General features: G+C 50.5%; 8 protein-coding genes across 8 annotated transcripts; 5 read left to right on the top strand and 3 right to left on the bottom strand.

Moving 5' to 3' along the window:
• Window positions 1-1,633: 1,633 nt before the first annotated feature.
• Window positions 1,634-3,307, bottom strand: CMQ_6531 (amino acid permease; the record flags this gene model as incomplete). The annotated part of the gene is made up of 3 exons (XM_014320217.1): window positions 1,634-2,424; window positions 2,483-3,054; window positions 3,117-3,307. 3 exons carry the CDS (start codon window positions 3,305-3,307, stop codon window positions 1,634-1,636), a joined length of 1,554 nt encoding a protein of 517 aa, XP_014175692.1.
• Window positions 3,308-4,864: 1,557 nt separating this feature from the next.
• On the bottom strand, window positions 4,865-6,157 carry CMQ_6600 (uncharacterized protein; the record flags this gene model as incomplete). The annotated part of the gene is made up of 3 exons (XM_014320286.1): window positions 4,865-5,357; window positions 5,423-5,793; window positions 5,858-6,157. 3 exons carry the CDS (start codon window positions 6,155-6,157, stop codon window positions 4,865-4,867), a joined length of 1,164 nt encoding a protein of 387 aa, XP_014175761.1.
• A 936-nt stretch (window positions 6,158-7,093) lies between these two features.
• Window positions 7,094-8,572, top strand: CMQ_6577 (mate efflux family protein; the record flags this gene model as incomplete). The annotated part of the gene is made up of 1 exon (XM_014320263.1): window positions 7,094-8,572. One exon carries the CDS (start codon window positions 7,094-7,096, stop codon window positions 8,570-8,572), a length of 1,479 nt encoding a protein of 492 aa, XP_014175738.1.
• Window positions 8,573-8,824: 252 nt separating this feature from the next.
• Window positions 8,825-10,507, top strand: CMQ_6641 (uncharacterized protein; the record flags this gene model as incomplete). Its single annotated transcript, XM_014320327.1, has 1 exon — window positions 8,825-10,507. One exon carries the CDS (start codon window positions 8,825-8,827, stop codon window positions 10,505-10,507), a length of 1,683 nt encoding a protein of 560 aa, XP_014175802.1.
• Window positions 10,508-16,333: 5,826 nt separating this feature from the next.
• Window positions 16,334-17,433, bottom strand: CMQ_6931 (thymine dioxygenase; the record flags this gene model as incomplete). The annotated part of the gene is made up of 2 exons (XM_014320617.1): window positions 16,334-16,548; window positions 16,716-17,433. 2 exons carry the CDS (start codon window positions 17,431-17,433, stop codon window positions 16,334-16,336), a joined length of 933 nt encoding a protein of 310 aa, XP_014176092.1.
• Window positions 17,434-18,962: 1,529 nt separating this feature from the next.
• Window positions 18,963-19,741, top strand: CMQ_6727 (lysine decarboxylase-like protein; the record flags this gene model as incomplete). Its single annotated transcript, XM_014320413.1, has 2 exons — window positions 18,963-19,131; window positions 19,203-19,741. 2 exons carry the CDS (start codon window positions 18,963-18,965, stop codon window positions 19,739-19,741), a joined length of 708 nt encoding a protein of 235 aa, XP_014175888.1.
• Window positions 19,742-20,366: 625 nt separating this feature from the next.
• On the top strand, window positions 20,367-22,172 carry CMQ_6735 (major facilitator superfamily transporter; the record flags this gene model as incomplete). Its single annotated transcript, XM_014320421.1, has 1 exon — window positions 20,367-22,172. The coding sequence occupies one exon, from the start codon at window positions 20,367-20,369 to the stop codon at window positions 22,170-22,172; it is 1,806 nt and encodes a 601-aa protein (XP_014175896.1).
• Window positions 22,173-23,998: 1,826 nt separating this feature from the next.
• Window positions 23,999-24,885, top strand: CMQ_6776 (short chain dehydrogenase reductase; the record flags this gene model as incomplete). Its single annotated transcript, XM_014320462.1, has 2 exons — window positions 23,999-24,363; window positions 24,528-24,885. The coding sequence occupies 2 exons, from the start codon at window positions 23,999-24,001 to the stop codon at window positions 24,883-24,885; spliced, it is 723 nt and encodes a 240-aa protein (XP_014175937.1).
• Between the last annotated feature and the right edge of the window lie 38 nt (window positions 24,886-24,923).

Here is a 24,923-nt window from a genome sequence, read left to right as displayed (position 1 = left end):
TGCAGGTAAACCAGGAGTTCGTTGTATTGCTGTGGTATTGATTCCTAGAAACTAACTTCTCCGGATGCAGTGGTACATCCATTAAGGAGATGACATACGGCGTGACCAGAAGATACAGTTTCCATACGTCAGACAGCACAAAAACATCCCCACCGTCGATATAGTTGACTTCGAGGACGCTTTGTTTGAATGCTCAGACCCATACGATCTCTCTGAACCCCCTTATCTCTCCCTACTACTAGTCAATAACAGCTAACAACGTACACAGGAGGGCACCGAGATATCTTCCTGGGGGACAAAGAACAAAGAAAATTTGTACTTTGGTCGTGGATTCTCGAAGCTTCGATAGATGGCGATTCGTGAGGAAAAGAAGTCTGTACGGACAAACCTAGTAAGTTGATACACCAAAAATTGCGATACTTTGGTTACAAGTACTGATAACTTGTAGCTATAAAATTAGTTTCTCCTAATAATTACGTTTAAGTCTGCCGTCATGAAACTAACTTGTGAAATTGATGGCATGGATATGGGTTCTGTAGTGGTAAATTATGACGATTAGCGGAAAATCCAGAGCCAGTCTGAGTTCTTGTGGAAACCTTACGATCTCATAACAGGTCAAAGCTGTTCGCTTTCACTTGCATACTGGCAGACGTGGGAAGTACAAGACAGAAGGTCTTTAGATAATAGGGGCTTAACACATATGTGTTATTTTGTAAGATATACGTCTTTTGATGGTCGGACGTGTCCACAATATGGGTCTAGGTAGCCTTCGCTACATAGTACGGGTATGCGATTCTTATGTGGATTGAACTATAAATATGTGAGTTGTTGGGACAAATATACAGCATGATTAGCAGCTTTCCTACGGAGTAAATCAGTGATGTAGCATGTACCACAAACAAACCAGAAAAAGCAACGGTATAAATCTAACTAGCCTCTTTATGGACAGGGTTGACAATATTTACTTCGCTTAACGTGCTGAAAGCCGTCTAGCTGTAATTAAAAAGATGCATACGGAGTCTTGTGGGCGGGGTTTACCCGAGCACTTATACCAGAGCTCTGGGAAAAGCTTATAGCTCCTTCACCTGTTGAGCTATGATGCACTTTACAACTATCTGAAGCAAGGCCTCGTTATTGTTCGTATACATTTCTAGAATTAAGGTCCACTGACTGAAGCATTTCTGAAACAGTATATATACCTCCACGTATTGTGTCTTTCTGGCGGACTGTTATCAGCTAGCCCACGTCCCAGAGAATATATGAGGGGCCTAATGCATTGATGCGGCTCTTAGACAGATGCATCCTGAATACAACTCTGCACACCTACGGGCTAGTGCCTGAGTCCTGCCTACTCGTACTAGGAAAGGCCCGACTGTGGGTGGATCACGATTCCGGCCCATTTTTGAAGATGAATATTGTCGGAGACTATCTGGTTATTACGTAGCATTCTTCGTTAAATAGCTCTACTGAAAAGACACACTCGGCCCCTATTATTTCAAGTTTCATGACATCCAGTCAAAACATTGGCCTGTTGATGCAATATCCCCATCTAATCCAGTGCATTTCTCCTAGCGCTATTATATGCAATCTGTGCAGCTGATCCAGTTGAAGAAAAAGGGCTCAAATAAAGCTTTTAAGAGTTAGAAAGGATGAAGTCGAGAATGGTGAGGTTCGGGCCCTTCCAGTTCTTCCGAGCCCAGCCGAACCAGAGAGCCACAGTGACGGCGAGGACAAAAACCATGACCGGCCCACCATAGTTCATGTTGGCCGCAGTCACGGGGATGGCCTCGGGGAAAGGTAGGAAGATGATGATATAGAGGGTATAGACGAGCGCGAATGCGTTGACGTAGACACCGTAGCGTCCGAGGTTCCACTCGCCGAGGGTTAGAGTATTGGTAGTGCAGCGAGCGTAGAGAATGCTGCCAATAGCAATGGCATAGCTCAGGTACAGAGCCAAGGATGACAGAGCGGTGATTCCACCAAAAGCGATATAGCTGCCGCTGCCAATATTGAGCAGGCACAGCGCACAAGCGAGAAAAACGGTCATGATGATGGAACGGGTGGGGACGTGGCGCTGCTTGTTGACGTGAGCAAAGTACGAAGGCATGCCGCCGTCTCGGGCCCAGGCCCAGGTAAGACGCGAGACGGAAGCGATGTTGGCTAAGTTGACGCTGAAGGAAATGATGAAAAGGCCGGTGATCATGGCCGTCGTTCCAGCCTTGGAGCCGGTAACGCTGAGCAGGATGGCTAGAATCGGGCTGGACGAGTTGATCGCGTCGTCGACAGAGCCCATGGTGAGGAGGATGATGTTAACCATGACGAAGCCGAGGCAGCCATTCATGAAGATGGACCAGAACATGGCACGAGGCACCGCGGACTTGGCCTTACGGGTCTCCTCGCTCATGTGGATGGCACTGTCGAAGCCTGCGAAAGTAAACAGTTAGGAGGGCGAAAGAAAAGAGGGAGAAAAAAAACAACGTACCGGTGAAGCTCCAAACACAGGTGAGCATGCCCAAGTTCCAGGCAATAAAGGTGTTCTTCCAGCCTGAGGCAATATCGCGTTCCAACCAAAAGCTGGAGTCGTGCCGGGTTCCAAGGACACAGAGGACGACCACAAAAATGACAAACAGGCACACATGCAGGATGCCAGCGATGAGCTCAACCCAGGGGATCAGCCAGAAGGTGTACATGTTCATCAGGCCCTGCAGGACGCACATGGCGATGACTATGACAGATGTGTGCCAGCCGCCAGGGACATAGCTGTCATTGTTGAGCTGGATCATGGACTCGAGCAGGATGACCGTGACGTTGGCAATGCCCGCTAGCAGCGAAATGTACCCGAACCAAGTCGACCAGCCCTGGACATATGTAGCAAAGCGTCTGAGCCGCACCGGGGCCATATGGTAGGTCCAGTGGTATTGAGCACCAGCAACCGGTTGAATGGAAGCCATCTCGCCCAGCGAGGCAGCCTGTGCCATTGCGCCAACGAAGACAATGATGAAGCTAAAGATGAAGGTCTGCGGGCCCCCATTGTAGAGGGCAAAGTACATATTCCTAGAGGGTTTGTCAGGAGACACTAGCCTGACAGGTGGCTGTAGGTCGGACTCGGAACTCACGTGCACATGCCTTCCCAGAGGGACATGTAGGTCAGGGAGAAGGCAAAGAGCTGGGAGAAGGAGAACAGCTTCCGCGTCCGCGTCTGGCTGTAGACCCCAGTGTTATCCCCATCTTTGCCGGACGAGACATCGATGTTGGACTCTATCTTGCTGGCGTTCTCCGGACGGAGATGGCTGCCCTCCTTTGTCATGGTGGGCGGATTGTAGAGAGCGCAGGGGAAGAGGAGAAGCAGAATCAGGATCAAAAACCCCTGAAAAGCAAGAGAGTGACTGAAAGCAAGGGACGGGTTGAATTCGGTGCTCGCGATCGAGTCAGAAAATAAAATGAATGACGATAGACGCCAGGCACAGCTGACAGACAAACAACATAGAACCCCTCCACCTTGTTTTCCAGCAGGAAGATGGGTGCATGCACGTATTTATCACGTCGTATTTCGTCCGCATGGCATGGGAGGTGTGCTCGTATTGTTGCTAAGATACAATAGGGAATTTCTGTCGGAAGTTGACGAATGCGCGTGCTGGAGAAGCAATGGTGGAGTCTACATGTAGCATAGCGGAAACCAGCACCTGTCTTTCGGCCAACCCACTGCTGATGGCGACACTCGGACCCAGGCAGAAACGCCAGTTGCCTCCCTCTGCACACTAGTGTATGAACCCCAGTTCGGCTCCGATCAAATTGCAAATTGCATTGGATCTCATACAGGAGGTGGTCCCACACAGCAAAGCAGTAGTTGTGGATCTTTAAAATATTGGAAGCTGTCAGACGACAAAAGAAGGACGGAGAAAGTAGGAGCTAGGGCGAAAGAGACCATGTAGGAAAGACAGACAAAACAGAAAACGATTGCGGCGAAGCAAAAGCAGAAATTGCGAAATTTACTCCGTGAGCATCCTGATCAGACAAGCACAGCAAATCAGGAAGTACGAAGTACGATGACCTAAGAAATATGGGGGTTTCCGGTCATAAACCACGCGAAATGCTGCAGAATGTGGACGCATAGTTGTATGTGGAGTGGATGTGGAGCTGATCATTTCTGTAAAAAGGCCGGCCTGGCCCCGAGATTGGGCAGGAGAAAAAGGTTAATTCTTTTCCTTTTTCCGAGAGACAGGTGGGTTTCCAGGTGGAGCTTCGGGTCTGGCAGCAGCCCGTGACCAGCCTCACTAGAAGCAAGATGAAGAATCTTTTGTACGGAGTAATACTGAATGGATCTGTTCATGCGACTCCTTTTGGCGGCCTGTGCTTGTGTCTGCACCCAGTCCCGATCAAGGGCCCAGATCGTACTTACGTCCCTGCTCAATAAAACGTGCTCTCATCGGTTGGGGGCCTATGATCCCCTGTAGCGTTCCATCATCCCGTTTCTGCCTGCGAGGGTGGGACGGGGCTGGTCCCCCAGGCTAAAGGGTCTCAGCAGGCAATGCAACCCCGACTTGGACAAACTGACAGTCTACAGAGCACCTGTGAGGTGCATAACTCGTATGCGTTCTCGTAAGACAATTTTCCGCATAGCTCTTGTCCGGTCCTTTGGCCTTCCTGTAACAGGGGGGGGGGGATTATCACCAGGCCCATAGTCACAGCTACGAGTAGATTACAGCGGGTAGAGACTGCACGTGTCTAACCTGACAACGGGACCGAGCTGCTTACGTGGCTCTTGGCCCTAAAACGGTTTGAGAAGTCGGTACCAAAAGCCTACCATGGTCGCGGTTTAAGGCTCCACGCGTGGTATAGTCAAGTATTCAATACGTAAAACTATCTAGACATGTTGATGGTACTCTGAGACGGCCGATTCAATCGAACCGTCGTGCGAGGCCGATGTGCGCTTGTTGTCTTCGAACTGCACATCGATCTCGTCATACACGTGAACGACGCCGTCTGTCAGTCCGCGGACGCTCTCTGCTCCACTTGCGGGGCCGGACCTGCCTCTCTGTGTGCTTGACACGTCGCGGGCAGCAGCCCAGGTTGAGCTGTGCTTGGTGCTACCGGGCTCGCGAAGTGATGTCAGCTCGATGCCGGTGGTCTTGTTGTTGGTGCGCAGATTGTAAGGCGCCTGCACAGCTGACACAGCAGTTGCACCCAGCAGACTGTCGGCGATGCCCTTCAGGCTGGGGATGCAGGCTGTCAGGATGGAGAGGCCGAGCGAGATTTGAAGCCAGATGAGGCTGGGGACGATGTGCCAAGTAGAGTCGGCATAATTGTCGTACAGATATGCAGCAGTGGAGAGACTGGGGATCGTCACGGCGGGGACACTGAGGCGCAGTGTTAGCTTGCTGAAATACAGGCGTGTAGTGGTGCCAGGTACAGGGGCACTGACATGATACGGGTGCCAAATAGGGCGACAACGACGATCTTGCGCTTCGGCGTCGTGTGCACCCCCCACATCATTCCGATGGGCAGGATGCAGAGCGCAATATCAGTCAGAATGTTGATGATGCCGTTGTACATGTAGATTGGACCGCGACTCGGGCACTGCTCTTTGCTCAGGGCCAGCCAGGGCCTGGGCAGGTGGCATTGAAAGATGGTGGCGATGGAGCCGCTGACGGCCCAGACAGCGATGAAGGCGCCCAGAATATGGTTAGCCGTCTTCAAGAGGCCCGTATGGTTAATTTGGCGGACCAGAAGGCAGAGCGAGATTTTTGTGCAGGCCTCAATGATGATGGCCAGGATGCGAGAGCAGTAAATAAGCTGGAACCGGTTAGAGAAACGAAAAGCAGGAAAGAAGCAGAAGAAGCAGAAGAAGCAGACATACCTTTCCGACTTGATTGTAGTCATGGGCAGAAACGGTATCCTGGTGCAGACCGATACCTCTGTTGCAGGCGACAATGATGCAGACCGTTTGGACAAAATACAGCAGTGCTCCCACCAACAGGATAACGTCGTGGGACTTGATCGAGGTGATGTTGAAGCGGATGATTAGCTTTGCGCCGACACCGAGAACGGCGTAAATGAGGAAGATAACGGCTGCCAACACAACGAGTCCTGAGTGGTTGACGTCCGACAAGGGGTAAAATGGCGCCGCTGCCGTCGTTGTGGTGGCAAGAGACGACATGTTGGCGATGTGGTGTTAGAGGTCGGCAGAAAAGGGCAAAGAGGGCCTGAAGAGAAGGAACAAAAGGCATGCATGTACGGCTGGAGGAAGAAGAAAGAGAAGTGATCGGCAAGGTTTTATCTGAGAGCATACACATCTGATGTCGTCAGACATCGGTTCCTCCTGTCTTGTTCAAAGACTCCGCGTCTTGACGTGCTCTTGTTCCCATTGCTTATTGCCCATTTGCCTATTTTGCCAATCATTCTTGTCTTTGCTCTGCCACTCTCACAGTCTTTCAGCCCCCCCTCTCGGCACCGGGATTTCGGATTCTTGGTATGAACTCGCACGTTCGCACCGGTTACACTGCTGCCACTGTAGATTTTCCACTCCGTACTTCGTACACGCGTGAGCAATAGGTCACCTCTGCCGTCTGACAAGACAATGCCCACTATCCGCGTACTGAGTGTGCACAAAGTGCATCCATGTCCGCACGAGCGCATCTCCCGTGCCAGGCCGCCCGTTGTTGTTCCTCGGAAACGGTCCCCCCTCTCATTTTGCAACAGGGGGGGGCATCGTATCCCGAAGTCTGTCAAGACGCTATGGCTCCACTTGTGGCCGTCAAAGCGCGCGCGCCATGCCTGCTAAAAGTGGACTGCCGAGCGTAGCGCCAAGAGTGGGTCCGGTACGCTTTCCGGAGGGTTTTTCCGAAGGAGCTTCCATCTTGGGAAAGATGACTTTGCGTCTTCCCATATACGAGAGCTCACTTTCGCTTTTACCCTCTATAGCGCCAGTAAGCAGTCGCCGTACCGTGGTTGAGGACAGCGCTAGTGGCCAGTCTCCGTACTCTGTCTCGTACCATGAAGTTGCGAGTGCGAGTGCAGGGCCAATAACAAGTACCCATTGGGCATTCGGTATTTGCTCTGCACATTGAGCGACAGATTTTCCAATTTGACAGCTATGGATACGAGCGATCAGCAGGACGAGACAACGAGGCCGTTGCTGGGTCATGAAAGCAGGGACATCAGATGCCGGAGCAGGAACGAGAGCAGGAACACGAGCAGAAGCAGAAGCAGTGGCCAGGCCCTGAAGCGCAGTGGATGGCGGGCTGAGCTGGGCCTGCTGGCCAAGTACTCGCTGCCGCTAATCGGCACGTACCTGCTGCAGTACTCCTTCACGGTGATCACGACCATGGTGGCCGGCCGGCTGAGCGCCGACGACCTGGCAGCTGCGAGCATCGGCGTGACGACGATGAACATCTTTGGTCTGGCCGTGGTCGAGGGCATGGCCACGGCACTGGACACGCTGTGCGCGCAGGCCTACGGGGCGGGCCAGCTGACGGGCGTCGGCCTGCATGTGCAGCGGATGCTGCTACTGATGCTGCTGGCCATGGTGCCGGTCGGCGGTCTCTGGCTGGCTTCGCCGTTGATTCTGCCGCGTCTTGTCCGCCAGCACGAGCTCGCCGTCAAAGCCGGCTCCTTTTTGCAGCTCAGCCTCGTCGGTCTGCCCGGCTATGCCGCCTTTGAGGCTGGCAAGCGCTTCCTGCAGGCCCAGGGCGGTTTCCGCGCCGCCATGATCGTCCTCCTCGTCTGCGCCCCCGTCAATGCCGTCCTCAGCTGGCTGTTCGCCTTTCACCTCGGCATGGGCCTCGACGGCGCTGCGCTCGGTGCCGCCATTGCAAACGATCTCCGCCCCCTTCTCCTGCTCGGCTATGTCCTCTTCTTCGGCCGCTGGTCCCATACTTGCTGGCCCGGCTTCTCACCCGCTGCCCTCTGCCGCGACTGGGCTCCGATGGTCCGTCTCGCGCTTGCCGGATCGGCCGTCACTCTCGCTGAATGGGCGGCCTTTGAGATCCTCACATTTAGCACCTCTTACGTCAGCTCCACCCATCTCGCCGCACAAACCGTGCTCACCACCACCTCTGTCGTCATGTGGCACATCCCCTTCTCCGTCAGCGTCGCTGTCTCCACTCGCATTGGCCACCTCGTCGGAGCCGGCCTCATTCCGGCGGCTCGTCGCGCGGCTGCCCTCTATTCCGTCGTGTTTGTCGTCATCGGCCTCTTCGACGGCATCTTCCTCGTCTCCCTGCGCCATCACCTCGGACTGGTCTTCTCAGACGATGGCCCAGTGCGCGAGCTGGCTGCCCAGGCTATGCTTGCTGTCGGCGCCTTCCAGATCGTCGATGCCATCAATTGCGGTTGCAACGGGGTTCTGCGCGGACTCGGCCGTCAGTCTCTTGCTGCTTGGCTCGTTTTTTTCGTCAACTATTTCGCTGCCGTGCCCCTTGCCATCTGGCTGGAGCTTGGCCCCTGGCATCTGGAGCTCAACGGGGTTTGGATTGGTCTGGGTCTCGGCATGATCGTCATTGTTGTTGCCGAATGTGGCTACATCAAGTATACCGATTGGAGCAGCTACATTTCACGTGAGCAGGGCGCATGAGGACTGCGCGTCACCAACATCACGTGTTAGAAAGGATGCCGGTGTCTATCTGGTGTAAAATGAAACCTTTGCCTCATACTCCGTACAATGAATGTCTTGCATTCGGGCGCCTAAAGAGGCAACTAGTGCGGGGAACTAAGAAAAAGTTGAGTAGAAGAGGAACTGCTGTCAAGCTAAAAGGTCTTAGACATATCCGGTGTGTCTAAACGATCCGTAACTCCATTATCAATCTAATCTTTATCTCCGGCCGCTATGAATATAAAGACGGGTGATTGCGGCTATGCGGCTGCAATAGCTGCCACCCCATTCGGCTATTCGGTTATGCTGAGGCTGGACTTTAACATGACTGCACTCGGTTACATTCCGGTCTTGGTGTTGGTGGTATCGCTGATGACGGCTCTTGTCCAAGCGTCCTTACCTGATGAGATCACCCCGAGCATGGAAATGGCCCGTGAACGGGCTCCAGCCATCTTCAACGCGTTGAACAATGCCATGCGCCAGTGGGGGTCTTCGCTGCACCACAACGGCATGTCCGTCTTTCTGGCCACTGTTCCGGAGAACGTGTTGCTGCATCACGGAAACGTTCGAGAGACGTCGCCGACAGAACCCGAATGGCTTGCTTACGAGATCGAACATGCCGAGCTGTTTGCCCGAACATGGCTGCAACAGAAACCAGTGCCCGCCGTCTTGGCGCAGTCTGAGCCGGTCCCGTCTGCACAGAAGCAAGTCAGGCGTACGGCCGACCAGAAATTCCGTGGCTGGATGCACGTCTACCGCTCGACCCGGCCGCTGCATTACCTCTACATTGACGGCATGGCCGGCGCCAAGACAGCCATGGGCACGCTGGACTCGCAGGACCTTCTTCTGCGCAAGAACGGGACTGGCGGCAATGCTGGCTCTATTCTGGGCGAGCGGCAACGCGCGGCTGATCTCTGTGCTCTGGTTCGGCCGTGGGGACTGCAAGGAGTCATTCGCATGGAGGCCGGCTTCGAGATCATCCAGTGCGACTTCTCCGATGGCCTCGAGCAGGTCCAGGCGCTGCGCCGGGCCAAGGATGACGCTGCGGGCGACATCGGCGACGGTCGCGGCCTTCGTGGCCTCGAATTCCTGCGCGGCCTTGCTGAACGCTACCAGGACATCGGTGCCCAGAGAACCGTTGTCGACTACTCCTCCATGGTCTCGGCCTTCTTCTTTCCCCTCAACCTGACGAACCCAGACGGCGATCGGCCGGACCTGCCCCGGCTGCTGTCTGTCGGTGCAGCCGGCCTGACAGCCATTCGGCACTATCTCGAGACCACCATCGAGCGTCGTCACCACGGCAATGACTGCTTCAAACCCGACTGGCAGGGTGTCACTGATCTCATCGTCGGCCGGTACGCTGACCGCTTGAAGTTCATGGCCACCGAGATCGACTCGCCCGAGTCCATGGCCATTGAGGCTGCCTTCCTGCTCGACATCTACATCGACTACCCCGATGAGGATGATGGCAACGACATTGATAGAGCTGCAGCCATCGACCGCTGCACCCACTACTATCTGCACAATCCGGTTCCATTGTCCGCCACATATCCTGCCAACGTTACGAATCAGCTCATACACACCGCCCTGGCTACCGTCACCGACGAGATCTGCACCGCTCTCTTCCACGTGCGGGACCTTGTATCCGGGTACGGAATGCTGAGCCATTCCGAGCGAGAGACCGCTCTCGCCGCCTCGGTTAAGACGTTGCAGTCACTAATTGCATACCTCGGCTGGGCCCGTTTCAAGCGCTGTCCGGCCTGTGGCATCGGAGAGATCTGCATGATTCCCATGTGGCCCATGGGAACGGTTGAGCTGTACGAGAAACCGAGCTGTTGCAACGGTACTGACTCGCTTGACGGAGAGAACTATTGGGGTGAATGGAGCTGGTCGGCTGCTGGTGAGGGAAAAGCATGAAGAACTCAACCAGATGGCTGAGTCTACTCTCATAGCAGATGGACGCAAAACCACATCTGTCAATTGCATTTTGTACTTTGGACTTGCATACTCATTCGCTCATAAGCTCATACATAGCAGAAACACAAGCACAGAAACTGCCTACATTTTGTATCTTACTTGAAGTTGTTTTTAACGTATCGAATATACCACCGATTTGCTGATTTGACAAGGCAGCCTGCTTGGAGTATTACACTTTCAGAAACGGTGACTTTTGCTCCGTCTTCTGGCTCAAGACAACACATTCCTCCCCGTGGACAATCCCCGTGGACAACAGTACGGGCGATCTGCGATCAACAGCAACGGGACCAATCGCGGTTGGCTGGATGTCAAAGTCAAAAAATCTGCGTCGGCAGTCTGACCTTTACGTTGGCGGTAGGTATGTCTGGCACGGCAAGGACCATTGCCTCGACGGGAGCGGCCAAATGATAGGAGCTTCACGGAAAGATGACAAGGAGAAGGGGTAGAGAGATATTTGGACAGAGATTGCGAGCAAAAGAGAGTGGTGGGTTGATATTGAACAAATACACAGGGGATACAAAGAGCAGATACGACAGACCCTCAATACAGGTGTCATTATGCCTTTATCATGACGCGCGTTGACAACTTGCACAACAACGAAGATTGTGCTCGGCCAAGGACAACTCGGCTCCGACTTTGCCCTCACTCGGCCTTGATTCGGCCCATCTGCTGCAAGTCCGACTTAGTTCGTGGATAACTGGTGCGGAATATTATGTCATCACAGACTTTGTATAAAGCAGCAGTCTGGGTTAATATGACTCACTGTGGCAGAACTCTCTGCTTCCATTCCACTTCCAGCAAGTGTATCGCAGGTCGCCGTTGTACATGAATCCCAAGAAGCCCTCCTTGAGCTGACTTCATCAACGACCGTCGGCGAGACCTTTTCCGAGGTCGAGCAGCTGGCCTACTCGACTATTACGGCGGGTAAATAATTGACCAATGAATACGTGATTCAATCTCAAAGTATCTCGAGTTGATACGGTTCGTCGTCTGAAAATTAAAAACCCAGTGCCAGCTAAGTGCCTGGAGCTAGGCTGGGAAGCGATTGAGAGCATTAACACGGATTCACGGCGCACTCTGACACCGCTCAAACCTCTGATACGCCGTCCATTTCATGTATTTAAAAAGCCCTCCTGTCATCCGTACAAGTAACTTCTTTTGTCCTCCCTTAGTAAAATCAAAATATAAAATGATAGATATCTTCAGCCTTTCTTGCCTGCCTTCGCTAATGTGGATTTCCAGGGGTATCAAAAGTCGTCCTGTTGGCGTCTTTGAAATTCTTCGCTCTGTACTTGTATCGCGCTCAAGATCTTTACCTCCTAAAGAGATCGTCCTCGCCAGTTATCAGGACCCGGCTATTTCAGTCATAGATCTGCCTCATCAAGGGACGGGCTGAGTTTTGACAACTACCGGACTGCCTGTAAGGGAGATTGCACGGACGCGTAGGCGAATAAAAAAAATCTCGTCTCAGTCCTGCATGGTTCAGACTCTCAGTATTTCCTATTGTAAGATTGAAGACAACTGCACACTGAGCTACAACTTTGGACGCATTGTATTTCTGTTCTTTGCTCTGCAGACTACGGAGTACATTACGCCATAACGACAAAATATTCTACACTCAAGAACGATTTCGAAACAATGATTTAAAACTAAAGTGAAGTTGCAAGCTAGACTCAATTAATTGGACAACAGCGATGTCTCCTACTTCCGAGGGTTTCCTTACTGCACCCCTTGCTTTGATTCTTATGCATCTCAGAGTTTGTTCTCGCGCTGAACTCCTTCACAGCACTTTGCCAGCGCTGTCTGAATAGCTGCTTTGATATCCTCCGCACTCTCCAGCCCAACACTGATCCTTATGATATGCTGAGGAAGACCATGGGCAGCTACTCTATCTCTATTGTAATAATGGACCAGCAGTGAAAACGGCACGGCAATGGTGAAATTTGTACCGAAGCTGGATCCTTTAGGTACGTTCAGCATGTCGTAAAAGCGATGTGCAACTTCCTCATCATGGAAAACTACGCCCATCACAGGACCGTAGCCTCCGCCTTTGCGCATAAGGCTGCTGTAAACAGGTAGTGACTCGTCAAATTTGGGATAGTTGAGTCGCTCGATCAGTGGATGGCCGTATAGCATTTCAGCGATAGCGAGCGCATTCTGGTTGCACCTCTGGGCACGCCAACGCACATGTCGACTGTTCCGTTCGAGAACTTTTGTGTCCAGGGGAAAGATGAAAGCTGGCTCATACCGATCTTGTAGAGCCGCTTGGACAGTGTCATGGTAGCGTGACGCTGGGTTGATTATGACGCTGAAATTTGTCAGACTGCAATTCCAATGGTTGCTCTTCCGCTACTTTAAAAGGACTTGCCTCCCGCCTGTGACATCAGATGCACCGCTGAACATTTTGGTTAAGCTGGTCAACATGACATCCGCATATGGCATCAAGTCGAGGTTGATGAAGCTGGACACTGTATCATCGCAGGCGAGGATAAAGCCGTATTCATCTGCCAGAGCTCGTAGGCGTTGCAATGGGACAGACGACAGAAATATGTTGCTGGGGAGCTCGCAGATCAATGCACCGATGCACTCTCCAGCTTTCAGCCGAGCCGTGAGGTCCTCTAGATCCTGTTCTGTTCCCCGTTTGTATCCGATAAATTTCTCCCATGGGCCGTGCTTCAGAAGATGAATTGTCTCGTCGTATATCCATCTAGTTGTACATTAGGAAGATGTGTACGGTACAGGCAAATATGGGGAACATACCCGAATGCAACCACTGTGGACGTCGTTGCCACTGCCTGCATGGCTTGGGAGGCATGGTAGATGGCGCTCATTCCAGTCGAATATAGGGTGACATTTTCTGCAGTTATTGCGGGGAGCGAGGAACACTCGGGAGTAAACAAATTGGCAATTGTTGACCTGACATGCATCGCAGTGGTAGAAATATCGCCTACCCAGGACGGAGTCGGTAGTGTAGTTATAGGCTGTGGTGGCTGGCAGTTTATCTTCTCATTGCTGGAAACAACTTCCAGGTAATCGATGTAGTCTTTCGCAAAGACAGCATGTCTCGTTGTCAGTCCTCCTCCAGCAGTCATCCAGAACATCATCGCTGGCTGCTTGGCTTCTTTCGGGAATATCGCCATGGAAAAGCTGGCAATTTCTAAGACCCGGACAGCGCTCCCATTGTAATCACCGGGGACTCGAAATTGTATAATCTCAGGAGCGATGTCCGGGCTCTCTTTCGTAATGTGGGTTGCGCAATCCTGAGCGAAAGTTGCGGTAGGAAAAAGAAAGCATGTAGTATCTCCATTTATAGCAATGTTGAGCCTCTCAAAGGCTGCGTCTGCAAGTTCTCGAATTGGCTTATTGATGAAGAATCTAAGTATGGGTGTGACCTCACGTTAGCCGTAATATCGCAATAGATGGGCTTTCCTTGTAAATGAGTGCTGCTTTTTACGGACCTCGGATAACACCACTCTATGTGCTCGTTTTTCCATTCTTCGGGTTCTTCGCAATACGCAATTGTAGAGTTCCATGTCGGCAATGAGATACTGACGCCCTATGCGAGAAAAAGTATTGGCAAGTATTCGAAAATAGTTTCACAAGACATCCACCATCTCAGACGTGATACTCACGTGTTTGGAATCTAGGGGATAGACATAAGCGGTGCCAAACGGTTGTTCCTCGAGTCTGTTTGGGGGGAGCATGGGGAGCATGTCCTGAACTTGACGTGAGAAGTCCATTTTAGAATAAGCTTGGCGTTTGTATGTACTAGTTGAAATGTCACGGTTGGAATTGAACGTAACTATCAAAATGTTATAGACAGATATAGTTTTTTGATTTGTGACATGTCTGGACTTTAATACTTCTGGGGCAGAAGCCTTACACGCAGGAATTATTACTGGATTGGCTTCAATCCTAGGAGCTTACATACACCGAACCGCGTTCCCTTCCTATGGAGGTGGGCAGATTAGCTTACGACGTACTCCCTACCGAACTCGACTGCATGCAACTACAATCCGAATACGATTTGAAAAGTACAGTAGAAAAGGTGGCCCGGTCATTTGATGATTCAGAAACATCCATACAGTCATACGACTAAAAACGTAGATTTTCTTCTTCAAGACGATATATTGGAGGGGACGTATGGACACCCTTCCGACCTGACAATTCTGTAAAAAGGCTGCAGCCAAAACGAAGGGCACAACATCTTGACTGAAGCGGTCAAGCATTGCATCTAGGCCCGCTGGCGCATTACACCACAGGGGAATGAAATTTTAAAACCCTCGCTAGCAGAGTGCAGCAGTAGATTTGCGTTAGGTAAGAGCAATCGTTCTACCTGTACTGAGAATGGCGTCTGCCGTAATCAGGGAAGTGCAAACCGATCATAAAAACAACACGAGGTTACTAATAGCGTACGCCGGAAGATAGCATACAACTCACCATCCCTGCCGCCTGTAGCCATCTTCACAAAATCGTAGTCTAGTAAAAGCTCTTTCCTTCTCTTCTGTGAGGGTAGCTACTGTGTAATACGGAGTACTCGTGACACCCCCACTTAAAAGGTCAAGCGAAAGCGCGCCCCTACTCCGTACTCCACGCAAATTATATAGTGGGACAAGGCACGGGCAACGCGGAAGGTTAAACGGACCGCACCGTGAAGATCCGTAGCTGTATTGGGTAAGATCGGCACAGTGTAATAAGGAACAGATACGAGTCCGAATTTTTGCACATCGGGCTTCTTCCACTTCGTAGTCTTTTTGCATACTACGAGTAACGGCTCCTTGCACTTTTGGGCCGTTCGGCCAATCACAAGCTGCATGACCATGTTCCTCCACAGTGTGGCGAATTCCTTCACCTCCCCCTTTTCCATTCTACCCTAACCGTAAATCAGCTGGCGGCGCTAACGAGTACCGAGTTTCTCGTACGAGTAATCGTGCCATGGTACTCTATTTCATGGCCCACTGTAACGCGGACATACGGAGTAAGATACTACCCCGTACCATGCAACAAGTTACGAGTATACAGAGCACAGCCGGCTATTTTGTTTCTTAGCGTACATTTGGTAATTTTCTGTGCCATTCGCTTGCAGACGGTAGCACTTGTTCCCGTTCTCCCCTGGCCAACGCTAGACTGGTTCTTACGTCGTACGGGGTAGTAGAGTACGACGGTGACAATGGTAAGTTTCTACAGAGTGGGATGCGCAATTGTATTGCGCACTGTTTTCGATACTCACCGGCTTGCCATAAGTCCCCGGTCAGTACGGAGTACGGGGCATGAGTAAGACACATAGAAGTACGGAGTACCCTAGTTCCATTCGCCTATGAATACGAGCACATTAGCATGGGCCATGAAATACGGAGTACTATCTAGAATGGGGTGTGGCACAGTTACATAGTAGATCTCTTTTTACGTCAACACGCCTAGCGCGTAGTCTTCTCTATAGCTAGGTACCATGAGACAATATTTATACGCCAGAGTACTTTACTATGCACTCCATAGAGATAAAGTGTTACGCTAGACATCGCTTTGGCCATCTTGTCCGTGCGGCTGCTGAGCGTAATTAATTCGTCTGTGTGCATATTGAGTTGCATATCAACGTTAGTATACGACGCAGATATTCTGTACCTTTGGCACTACGGAGTATACCATTCGTGATACAGAGCACTTCACAGCTGCAGCCTAGATTTATATTTGTCCTTTCCAACTGCTTGCAGGGTGTAATGAAATTGTTTAGGCTAAATACACAGTCTGGGCCTAAACCTGATCGTCTTAGTCCTCCTTTCTATACATGGAGTCCTCCCACACCTCTGGAGCCTTTCCGTCCTTGTGCGACTTAGCAATTCGGTCCGCTATGTGTTTACCAGCCCATACACCTTCAAAGCACTTGGGGGTTTCTTCAGTGATACAGGAGCTGAGGGGCTCAATCCAGGCATTTCTGTTAGGGTTACCAAACCACGCGAGCGCATACCGCGAAGGCAGTTTCCCTGCAGCATCCAACTTAGATACGTCAGGTGGCGGACTGACTACTCTGTGTTCGGTAGATTTGAGCTTGCCGTTAAACCATCGGGAAAGAAGGTCACCAACTGATCGTTTCATCAGATGTTGTGCAAAACGCGTCAAGGTAGGTCCCCAAAGAAGGCTGTATACTTACCGTTGATGATTGCGCAGCCTGAAATGGGAGGTACATTCAACCACTGACCATCTTTTCCACGAACCTGTAAGCCGCCATTGCTGTCATTGAATAACAATGTCAAAGTGCCGTAATCTGTGTGGGGGCTAGCTCGTAAACGGACCCCTATCGACTCTGGTGTAGAAGGTGGGTAGTGTAGGAGGCGGAAGAAATGGTCCTTTTCATTCACAAGAGGATTAAAGTGATCCTTAGACAACCCATGGGCCGCTGCGAATGCGCCCAATAAAACAAGATGGATCTCATGGCATTTATGAAAAAAGTAATTCATGTCGGTCCTGAACTCAGGTCGGTTCTCAGGCCACTGATTAGGCCGATTCAGGTTGTTGTCATCGCCAATGTCATAGCCTTCCCTCTGATCGGCGGCTTCTGATTTCGATATACGCTCTGATGAAAACCAGCCGTGGAAGAACACTTTTTCACTGGACTCGATCTTTTCTTTTTCTGCGATGGGTAATTCGAAGAACTCCTTTGCATGTGCAAAGAGCTGGTTTGTTTTCTCGTCGGTGATGCCATGGTTCTTTAGATACAAAAAACCGAAATCGTTGACAGCCCTGAGCAGCTTCTCGTTCTCTGCCACATTCTCGGTTGTTTTATCGGAAAAGAAGGCCTCGATTCTGGAGTAGTCTATGATAGGGAGATTGGCCGCGTCAAAGACTGTAACTCCTGCTAGATTGTCCATGTTTGTTTGTTGGTGTCCTTTAATCTGTTTTCTGTAAAAGATTTCTGAAGACTAAGAATGCTCGTTTTAGATGAGGTTGAACTTAGTCATTTATAACTCTTTATGATAAGGTTGCTTGCATAGTGCTCATGATACTTATTCATTTGCTGTTTAAATCGGTTTGCACAAGCGGAAGTTCCTTGCTTTAACCGAGAGATAACGTCTACTTCAGACGGAGTAGTGCTTCGCACCCCTACTCCATATATTTCGCCACACGCCTCGAACATGGCCACGCGGCCCTCTGATCAGCTAAAGAGCACCACAGTGGGTCTTAGCACTAGTAACGCACTCCTACGTCGTAGAGGGAGAGCGATGTATCTTTTTTTCCCCAGTACAACCCCAGTACAACACGCTCAGCAATTACGGAGTACACCTTGCCTGTTCCATCTTTCTGCTCCTTACAGCGCATCACCTCCGTGGACCCTTCGTACGAGGTGGATGGGGTATTATTCGCGCCCCTTGTTAGGTATTTTTAGGCGTGTCTTCAGATCTTTGCCATTGTAAACAATGGAGCAGTACTTCTAACGGTGGAAACAATCGTTTTCGCACGCCTAAAATCCCCTATCAAGTAAGGCTGCCAAAGTCGAGCGAGATTTTGCCACCGTTCAGATCTGGTGAGTGCACCTGTGGTGAGTCCGAATAATATCCCATCCACCTAGTACGAGTACTCGTATTAGCCTTTTTTTTTCACAGTTGCTCACGAACATCCCCACTAACACGATAGCGACGCTTTCTGTCAATGCCGCTTTCTCATCGGAGATTCATGCTTGAAAAACCCCCCCCCTCCCGTAGAGCGTACATCATCTGCCGTCTCTGTACTGCGTAAGAACATTTACAAAATCCGTGCTGGTTCAAACGGGCAATATTAGCTGATGCAAATCCAATAACTGCACGTTGCGTTACCGTTGCGAACATGCGTCAGATTGCGATAGTTTGGTAAAGCATGCAAAGCTAGCATCACAGCAGACTAACTTGGATGGTCCAGTACGCTAAATGTCGGTTCACCGCAGGATTGTTTGATTCTCCACGGGCAAATAATTAGGCGAAGGTAGTAGCAACCGTGCGTATGTATAACTTACTCGTATCTTACAAGGACGTGTTGTGCTATCGTAAGTTGCTGACCCAATAAGACCTTTAGAGCCCCCTTATACGGAGTACTGTGGCACTGATTGCAGCATACATGAGTATAAACGAAGCTTGTGATACGACACGAAAAAAAGTCTAGAATCAACAAGCACATTGACCGGGGTGCGTATATTTACTGAAACTGAGGTAACTATTCACACCAATATTCCCCACAGTGTATCGACTATTTCACTGGCTTAGGTACAGTTGAATCTAGCACTAAACGTCCTGTAGCATTGTAGGACTTGAGTATTTAAAAAGCCATCCTTATCTACACCGGCCCCCAACGCTTTTCCATATACTGCTCTCAAATGTCCACTCCGACTATCTTGAAATTCGTGTTCTTATCTACCAAATAAATTGACATGTCTTCCAGTGTTCCAGTACAGGCCCAGACCAGTATTTCTGGCAATGGGAGCAAGCCCCGAGCAAAAATCGGTGTCTTCTGTGGCTCAAGCAGCGGCACCAACCCAGCATATGTGGAAGCTGCCCAAGCTCTGGGAAGGGCATTGGCAGAGCACGACATTGATTTAGGTATGTTTTCGGCCAATGTTACTTACTCTTTCCAATAAGGACAAGCATTTACTCACCTTGCGAAATTGTAGTCTATGGGGGCGGTACCGTCGGCCTGATGGGCGAAGTAGCAAAGGTTGTTTGTTCGATCAGAGGACCTTCAGCTGTCCACGGCATAATCCCTCAAGTTCTAGCCGAGCACGAACGCACCGACGCATACCAAATCGCCCAAGGCGACCTTTACCTGCCTGACGAGTCCAAGTATGGCCGCACAACCGTGGTCCAGGACATGCACACTCGCAAGAAAATGATAATGCGGGAAGTTCTTAGCGGTGGCCCTGGTAGCGGCTTCATTGGCCTTCCCGGCGGATATGGCACCATGGAAGAGCTTTTTGAGGTCATTACGTGGAACCAGTTGGGCATTCACCAGGTGGGCGTTTGCTTGGTCAACACAGATGGATTTTGGGACCCGATCGTTCAATGGGTAAACAGTGCTAGCATGAATGGATTTGTAAAACCGGAAAACAAGCACATTGTGGTGACGGCTAGCGAGCCCGCGAGAGCGATTGAAGCGCTACGAGATTACAAGGTATCTCCAGAGGTATTTAAGCTGGGATGGGCGAATTTATGATCTCCTATAGCCAGACTGTTTTTTTTTAAAACAAAAGCAGTGCAAAAACCACCGTCACGGCATACGATGCAACCTCCACTTGACTAATCTTGTACACAGCAATTGCTCCTACTACCCCGTGCCCTGTAGTCCGTGTTCCTCGTTAAATTAGCCTTTGTAAAGTCGGGCTTAGCGTACGATCTAAACGCATTACTATTTCATAAAATGCCTTATGTAGCATTGGAGAATTACTGATTCTTTACGGAGTACTACTCTACGATACCTGCCTCTTACGGAAGTAGGCCAGTTAGGTATGCACGGGAACGGGTCCCGGTTATAGGCGGATCTTTATCATGTACGGAGTACTCCGTACTAACTTGCTCTACGGGGATGGCGTGCGATTGCTAGTACTACTCCGTATGTAAGCAAGTAGGCCCCGCACTAGTCCGTCACAAATAGATCAGTTCGCCCACTTCTAAGGCGGTAGCTAATTTTTAGTCGTAGTGTTTCCAACCCTCAAGCTCTTAATGTCAAATGAGTCATCCTCCCAAATAATACATTTGTACACTCGACTTCGCCTTTTACTCTCAACCTCTCATCTCACGGAGTACAAGACTGCTCGTCTGCCAACCATAGAGCGGACATAATGGCGTCGTCAATACCAGGCTCCACGGGTCAGCCCAACAATTCAGCGGCCAACGTCATAAACCAAACTGATATGCAAGACGACTCCCAACAAATAAAAACTTCCCCCACAAATGCCAACAGCAGTCAGACAAGTACACAAGATCTAGACGAGAAGCCGGATCCCATCAGCTTGCCCGAAGCTGGCAGGACCAAGTTTCAGACGGCAGTTATCATGGGAGCTCTCATCATGTCCCTCTTCCTTTCCGCTCTCGACAGTACTATCGTTACTACCGCCGTTCCCACCATTGTTAGTCATTTTAACGCCCCTTCCGGCTACATTTGGATAGGTAGCGCCTATCTGCTAGGAAACGCTTCCGTTGTACCAGTCTGGGGAAAATTGTCCGACATTTTTGGTCGCAAGCAGACCTTGCTCCTCGCAGTTGGCATATTCCTGTTGGGATCACTGCTCTGTGCAATCAGCCGCAGCATGGGAATGCTGATTGCTGCGAGGGCTATCCAGGGTGTTGGCGGTGGTGGCGCCGTTGTGCTACCCAACATTTGCGTTTCCGATCTCTTCTCCCTGAAAGAGCGCGGTATGTATTTCGCTCTACTTAGCAGCGTCTGGGCTTTGGCATCGGCCTTGGGTCCTGTTATGGGCGGTGTTTTCACAAGCAGGGTGTCTTGGCGTTGGTGCTTTTACATCAACCTTCCCTTTGGCGGCTTGGCTCTTGGCGTTTTGGTCTTCTTCCTGCATCTGCACAATCCTCGCACGCCTCTTAGACAAGGTCTTGCTGCCATTGACTGGGTTGGTAACCTGCTTATCATGGGTGGCACGCTCATGATTCTCATGGGTCTTCAGTTTGGCGGGGATAAATTCCCCTGGAAATCCGCGACTGTTATCTGTCTCATCGTCTTTGGCGCTGTTGTCATTGCGCTCTTCTGCATCTACGAGTCTAGGTTTGCCGTCTATCCCGTCATGCCTCCACGCATCTTCCAGTATCGAAACACAATTGCCGCGTACAGTTTGAGCATCACGCATGCTATGGGATTTCTCGGCGGTAGCTACTGGTTGCCCTTGTATTTCCAGGCTGTTCTCGGCGCCAACTCGCTCTTGTCTGGAGTGTATTTGCTACCATACGTCGTTTCGTCATCGTTCGCTTCAATAGGCTGTGGTTTTTTCATCAAGAAGACTGGGAACTTCCGGTGGCCTATCAGTGTTGGTCTATTCGTTATGACCATCGGATTTGGCCTCCTAACATACCTCGGCGATAAGCCTCATTGGGACCGCATCATCATCTTTCAAATCATCGCCGGACTAGGATCTAGCACCAACTTCCAGGCGCCTCTCATTGCTGTCCTAGCCAATGTCGAGCCCCAAGACAGTGGTGCCGCCACTGCTGCCTACTCTTTTGCTCGTCAAATTGGCACGTCTGTGTCAGTCGTTATTGGCGGAGTTGTATTCAGCAACGCAATGAACTCACAGCAAGGTCATCTGAGATCCGTTCTGGGCGCACAAATTGCGTCGGAATTCAATGGACGGGACGCTTCCGCCAGTGTTCAGAAGGTTGCGGGACTTTCTACAGATCAAAGGAAGATCGTCAGAGCTGCCTATTGGGATGCGCTGCAGAAGATGTTCATCCTGTATGCCTGCGTCGTTTTTGTCGGCCTGTTGATTAGCCTGTTCATTCGGCAAGTCAAGCTGTCTCAGGAACATGTAGAATACAAAACTGGTCTGCAATCTTTGAAAAAGGAAGACTATGGAAAGACTAAGGAGACCGACAAGGAAACTCCACCGGACGAGAAGAGTGCCACGGATAGAACCTAGAATCACCTTATGTAGCAACCCAAAAATAAGTTGTAGTAATTAAAGAAGTCATCCTATGGGATTTACACGAATGAACAATGTAAACGATGCAAGAGTGGTAATACCAGATTAGAACATATCAATCGGACTTTTGTATCAATCCATCGTTTATTGATATGGCATTCGAATACTATCCTGGCCATATATAGTTCAATGAGCTTCGTCTACTTTAAAGAAGTAAGGGTGCATGGTCTAGGGGTATGATTTTCCCTTCGCATGGGAAAGGTCCCCGGTTCGAATCCGGGTGTATCCACAATTTTTGCTGCTGTTGCTTGCCAGTGGCAAGGCTCCCAAATTATGATGTTGCGGTATGATACATTTTGCCACAGAATTTTCATAATTCGTATAGGCAACTGTTATTGTATAGCACTTTGTTAAGCAACATGGCCCTATGTCTACGCAGAGTTTGGCCCGTTCTACAGGCGTTCTATAGGACCGGAAAAAAGCGCAGCCTCGCCTCTTTCCCCTAGCATTGTACCGTTTTCTTTCCTAGTCGGTTTTTGATTGAGTAGGTAAGCCTACAGTGCTTCTAAAGAAGAATGTTCTTGTCACAGCTCTAACACGCGGACTTGTGATTGGATACGAAGGCGTGAGACACGCATAACACAAATATATATCGCCGCCGTATGCTTTATACCAACGGTCTCAAAAACGATGCCGGGAGCGTCGGATGCGAAAGCGTAGGAACATTGAAAGCGATTTTGGCTATGAGATGGAAATAGCAAGGAATGCTGCGTTGATGACCGATCTGACAAGAGATGCCGCGTAGGGCGCCCACACAAAATCAATCTATACCCGATGCTATGATAGAGATGTAAGCCAACGATAGGATTTATCTTGGACAAGTGGTCAAAATATGACGTTAGAGATAAACGGTTCCACACAGCAGTCCTCTACCAATCACATCTAATACGTTCTATCGGGTAGTATTTCCATTTCACATTTGCTGGAAGGTAAACTGGCCATTGACAACTTAACGGGGCGATATCTCACATATCACCAGTCCAACTGGCATACGACGGACGCCAAGCCTTGCACCACGGATAGGCAAGATATATATCGCGTACGCGTACGGCCGTTGCGTCGTCCTTGTCTGGGCTTCAATCGGGTCTGCGACAAATCTGCACTCTACATGCTATAAGGCATATTGGAGCACTTTAAGCCAAGGCGATCACCCACGTAAGCCAAATGGAGGCCTCTGGCAAGATCTACCGATTGCTTTATCCTTAACAGGAAAATGTTCAGCACTCCCAGACGGCTGAAGTTGTGCTTTCGCTAAAGAAAGTATGGCGCACAAAAATTGTTGAGCTGAAAGTGGGTTTAGTTTCGTTACATGCAGGATACTACGGCTTTTACGTTGGCTGTGTTATCTCAAGCCCGAATACTTCGTACGATACCTCCTACGCTTCTAGGTAGGCACCTAATTGCGTTATCAGCACCTCAATCAAATAGCTTCATTTCGTGAGGATTCGTGGCCTCTCTTGAGCCTATATTAGCTAGTTCTTTCGGGTATATAAAGAGAACCTCTTGCCCAGATTAGCTGGCTGGTTTCCTCTCCTCTTCAGTTCGATTACTTTCATCTTTACGACAGAGATCTTCAGGTTCATTCACCCATATCTGTTTGTGGAGGACCTGGTAAATTTATCCGTCTTGTCTGATTGTGTCGCACACCAAGGCAGATAGCGTTACAAACAAGTCAACCACAGTTCACTCAGGAGGTGTTGAAGTCAAGATGGATGGCCACTTTGATGGCAAGTTTCAGGACTTTCAGAGACTGCAGAGGGGCTATGGCTGACTGGGCAGGATCCAATTTCACCGAAAGTCGCCACACGGATACGTATCTTACGATCGACCCTAGCAAGCTCGATTTTGGTGGGCGCTACGTCTTCATTACCCGCGCGTCCAAAGGTATAGGCCGGGACATAGCTCTGTCGTATGCAAGTGCCGGAGCCGCCGGTATTGGCATTGGGGCGCGGTCGGACACGGCGGACCTGCCGGGGCTGTTAGCAGAGGCAGCGCGCATGGCCGGCCACACAGAACCCAAAGTTGTAGCTGTGTCCGTTGACGTGACCGACAAGGATAGTGTCGCAGCGGCGGCCGTAGCCGTGGGCGACGTCTTTCCTCGTCTGGACGTGCTGGTCAACAATGCCGGGTACATGGAGATTCACCAAAAAAAAATGGCGAAGGCGACCCGGCTGAGTGGTGGAAGACGATATCAGTGAACGTACTGGGGCCTCTTCTTGTGACACGTGCCTTTTTACCACTGATGATTGGCCGTGGTCCCGGTGGCTTGCGCACAGTCGTTAATCTGAGCAGCATCGCCAGCCATGTTCTGTGGACTGGTGCGGTTGCTTACCATACGAGCAAGCTGGCGGTTCTGCGTCTGGCCGAGCTTCTTAACGTCGATTACAGCAAATCTGACGGCCTATTGGCCTACTCGGTACACCCAGGCATCTCGCCTACTGATATGGGCAACCGCCTTCCGGAGTATCTTACCTCGAAAGTTACTGATACGCCAAAGCTGGGCGCCGACACTGTCGTGTTCCTTACCGAAAAGCGCCGTGACTGGCTTGCTGGTCGCTACATTGCGGCCAACTGGGATATGGACGAGCTTCTCTCCCGGGAGAAAATAATTGTGGAGGGAAACAAACTCAAGGTGCGGATGATTGCATAGGGGCCCGAAGAGAGAGTACAATAACTGCATAATCGAAA

The sequence above is a fragment of the Grosmannia clavigera genome (genome assembly GCF_000143105.1).
Source record: "Grosmannia clavigera kw1407 unplaced genomic scaffold GCSC_108, whole genome shotgun sequence".
In the NCBI taxonomy this organism is placed as follows: domain Eukaryota; kingdom Fungi; phylum Ascomycota; class Sordariomycetes; order Ophiostomatales; family Ophiostomataceae; genus Leptographium; species Leptographium clavigerum.
The sequence above is the reverse complement of the archived record's forward strand: the minus strand, read 5'-3'. Positions and strand labels throughout refer to the sequence as shown.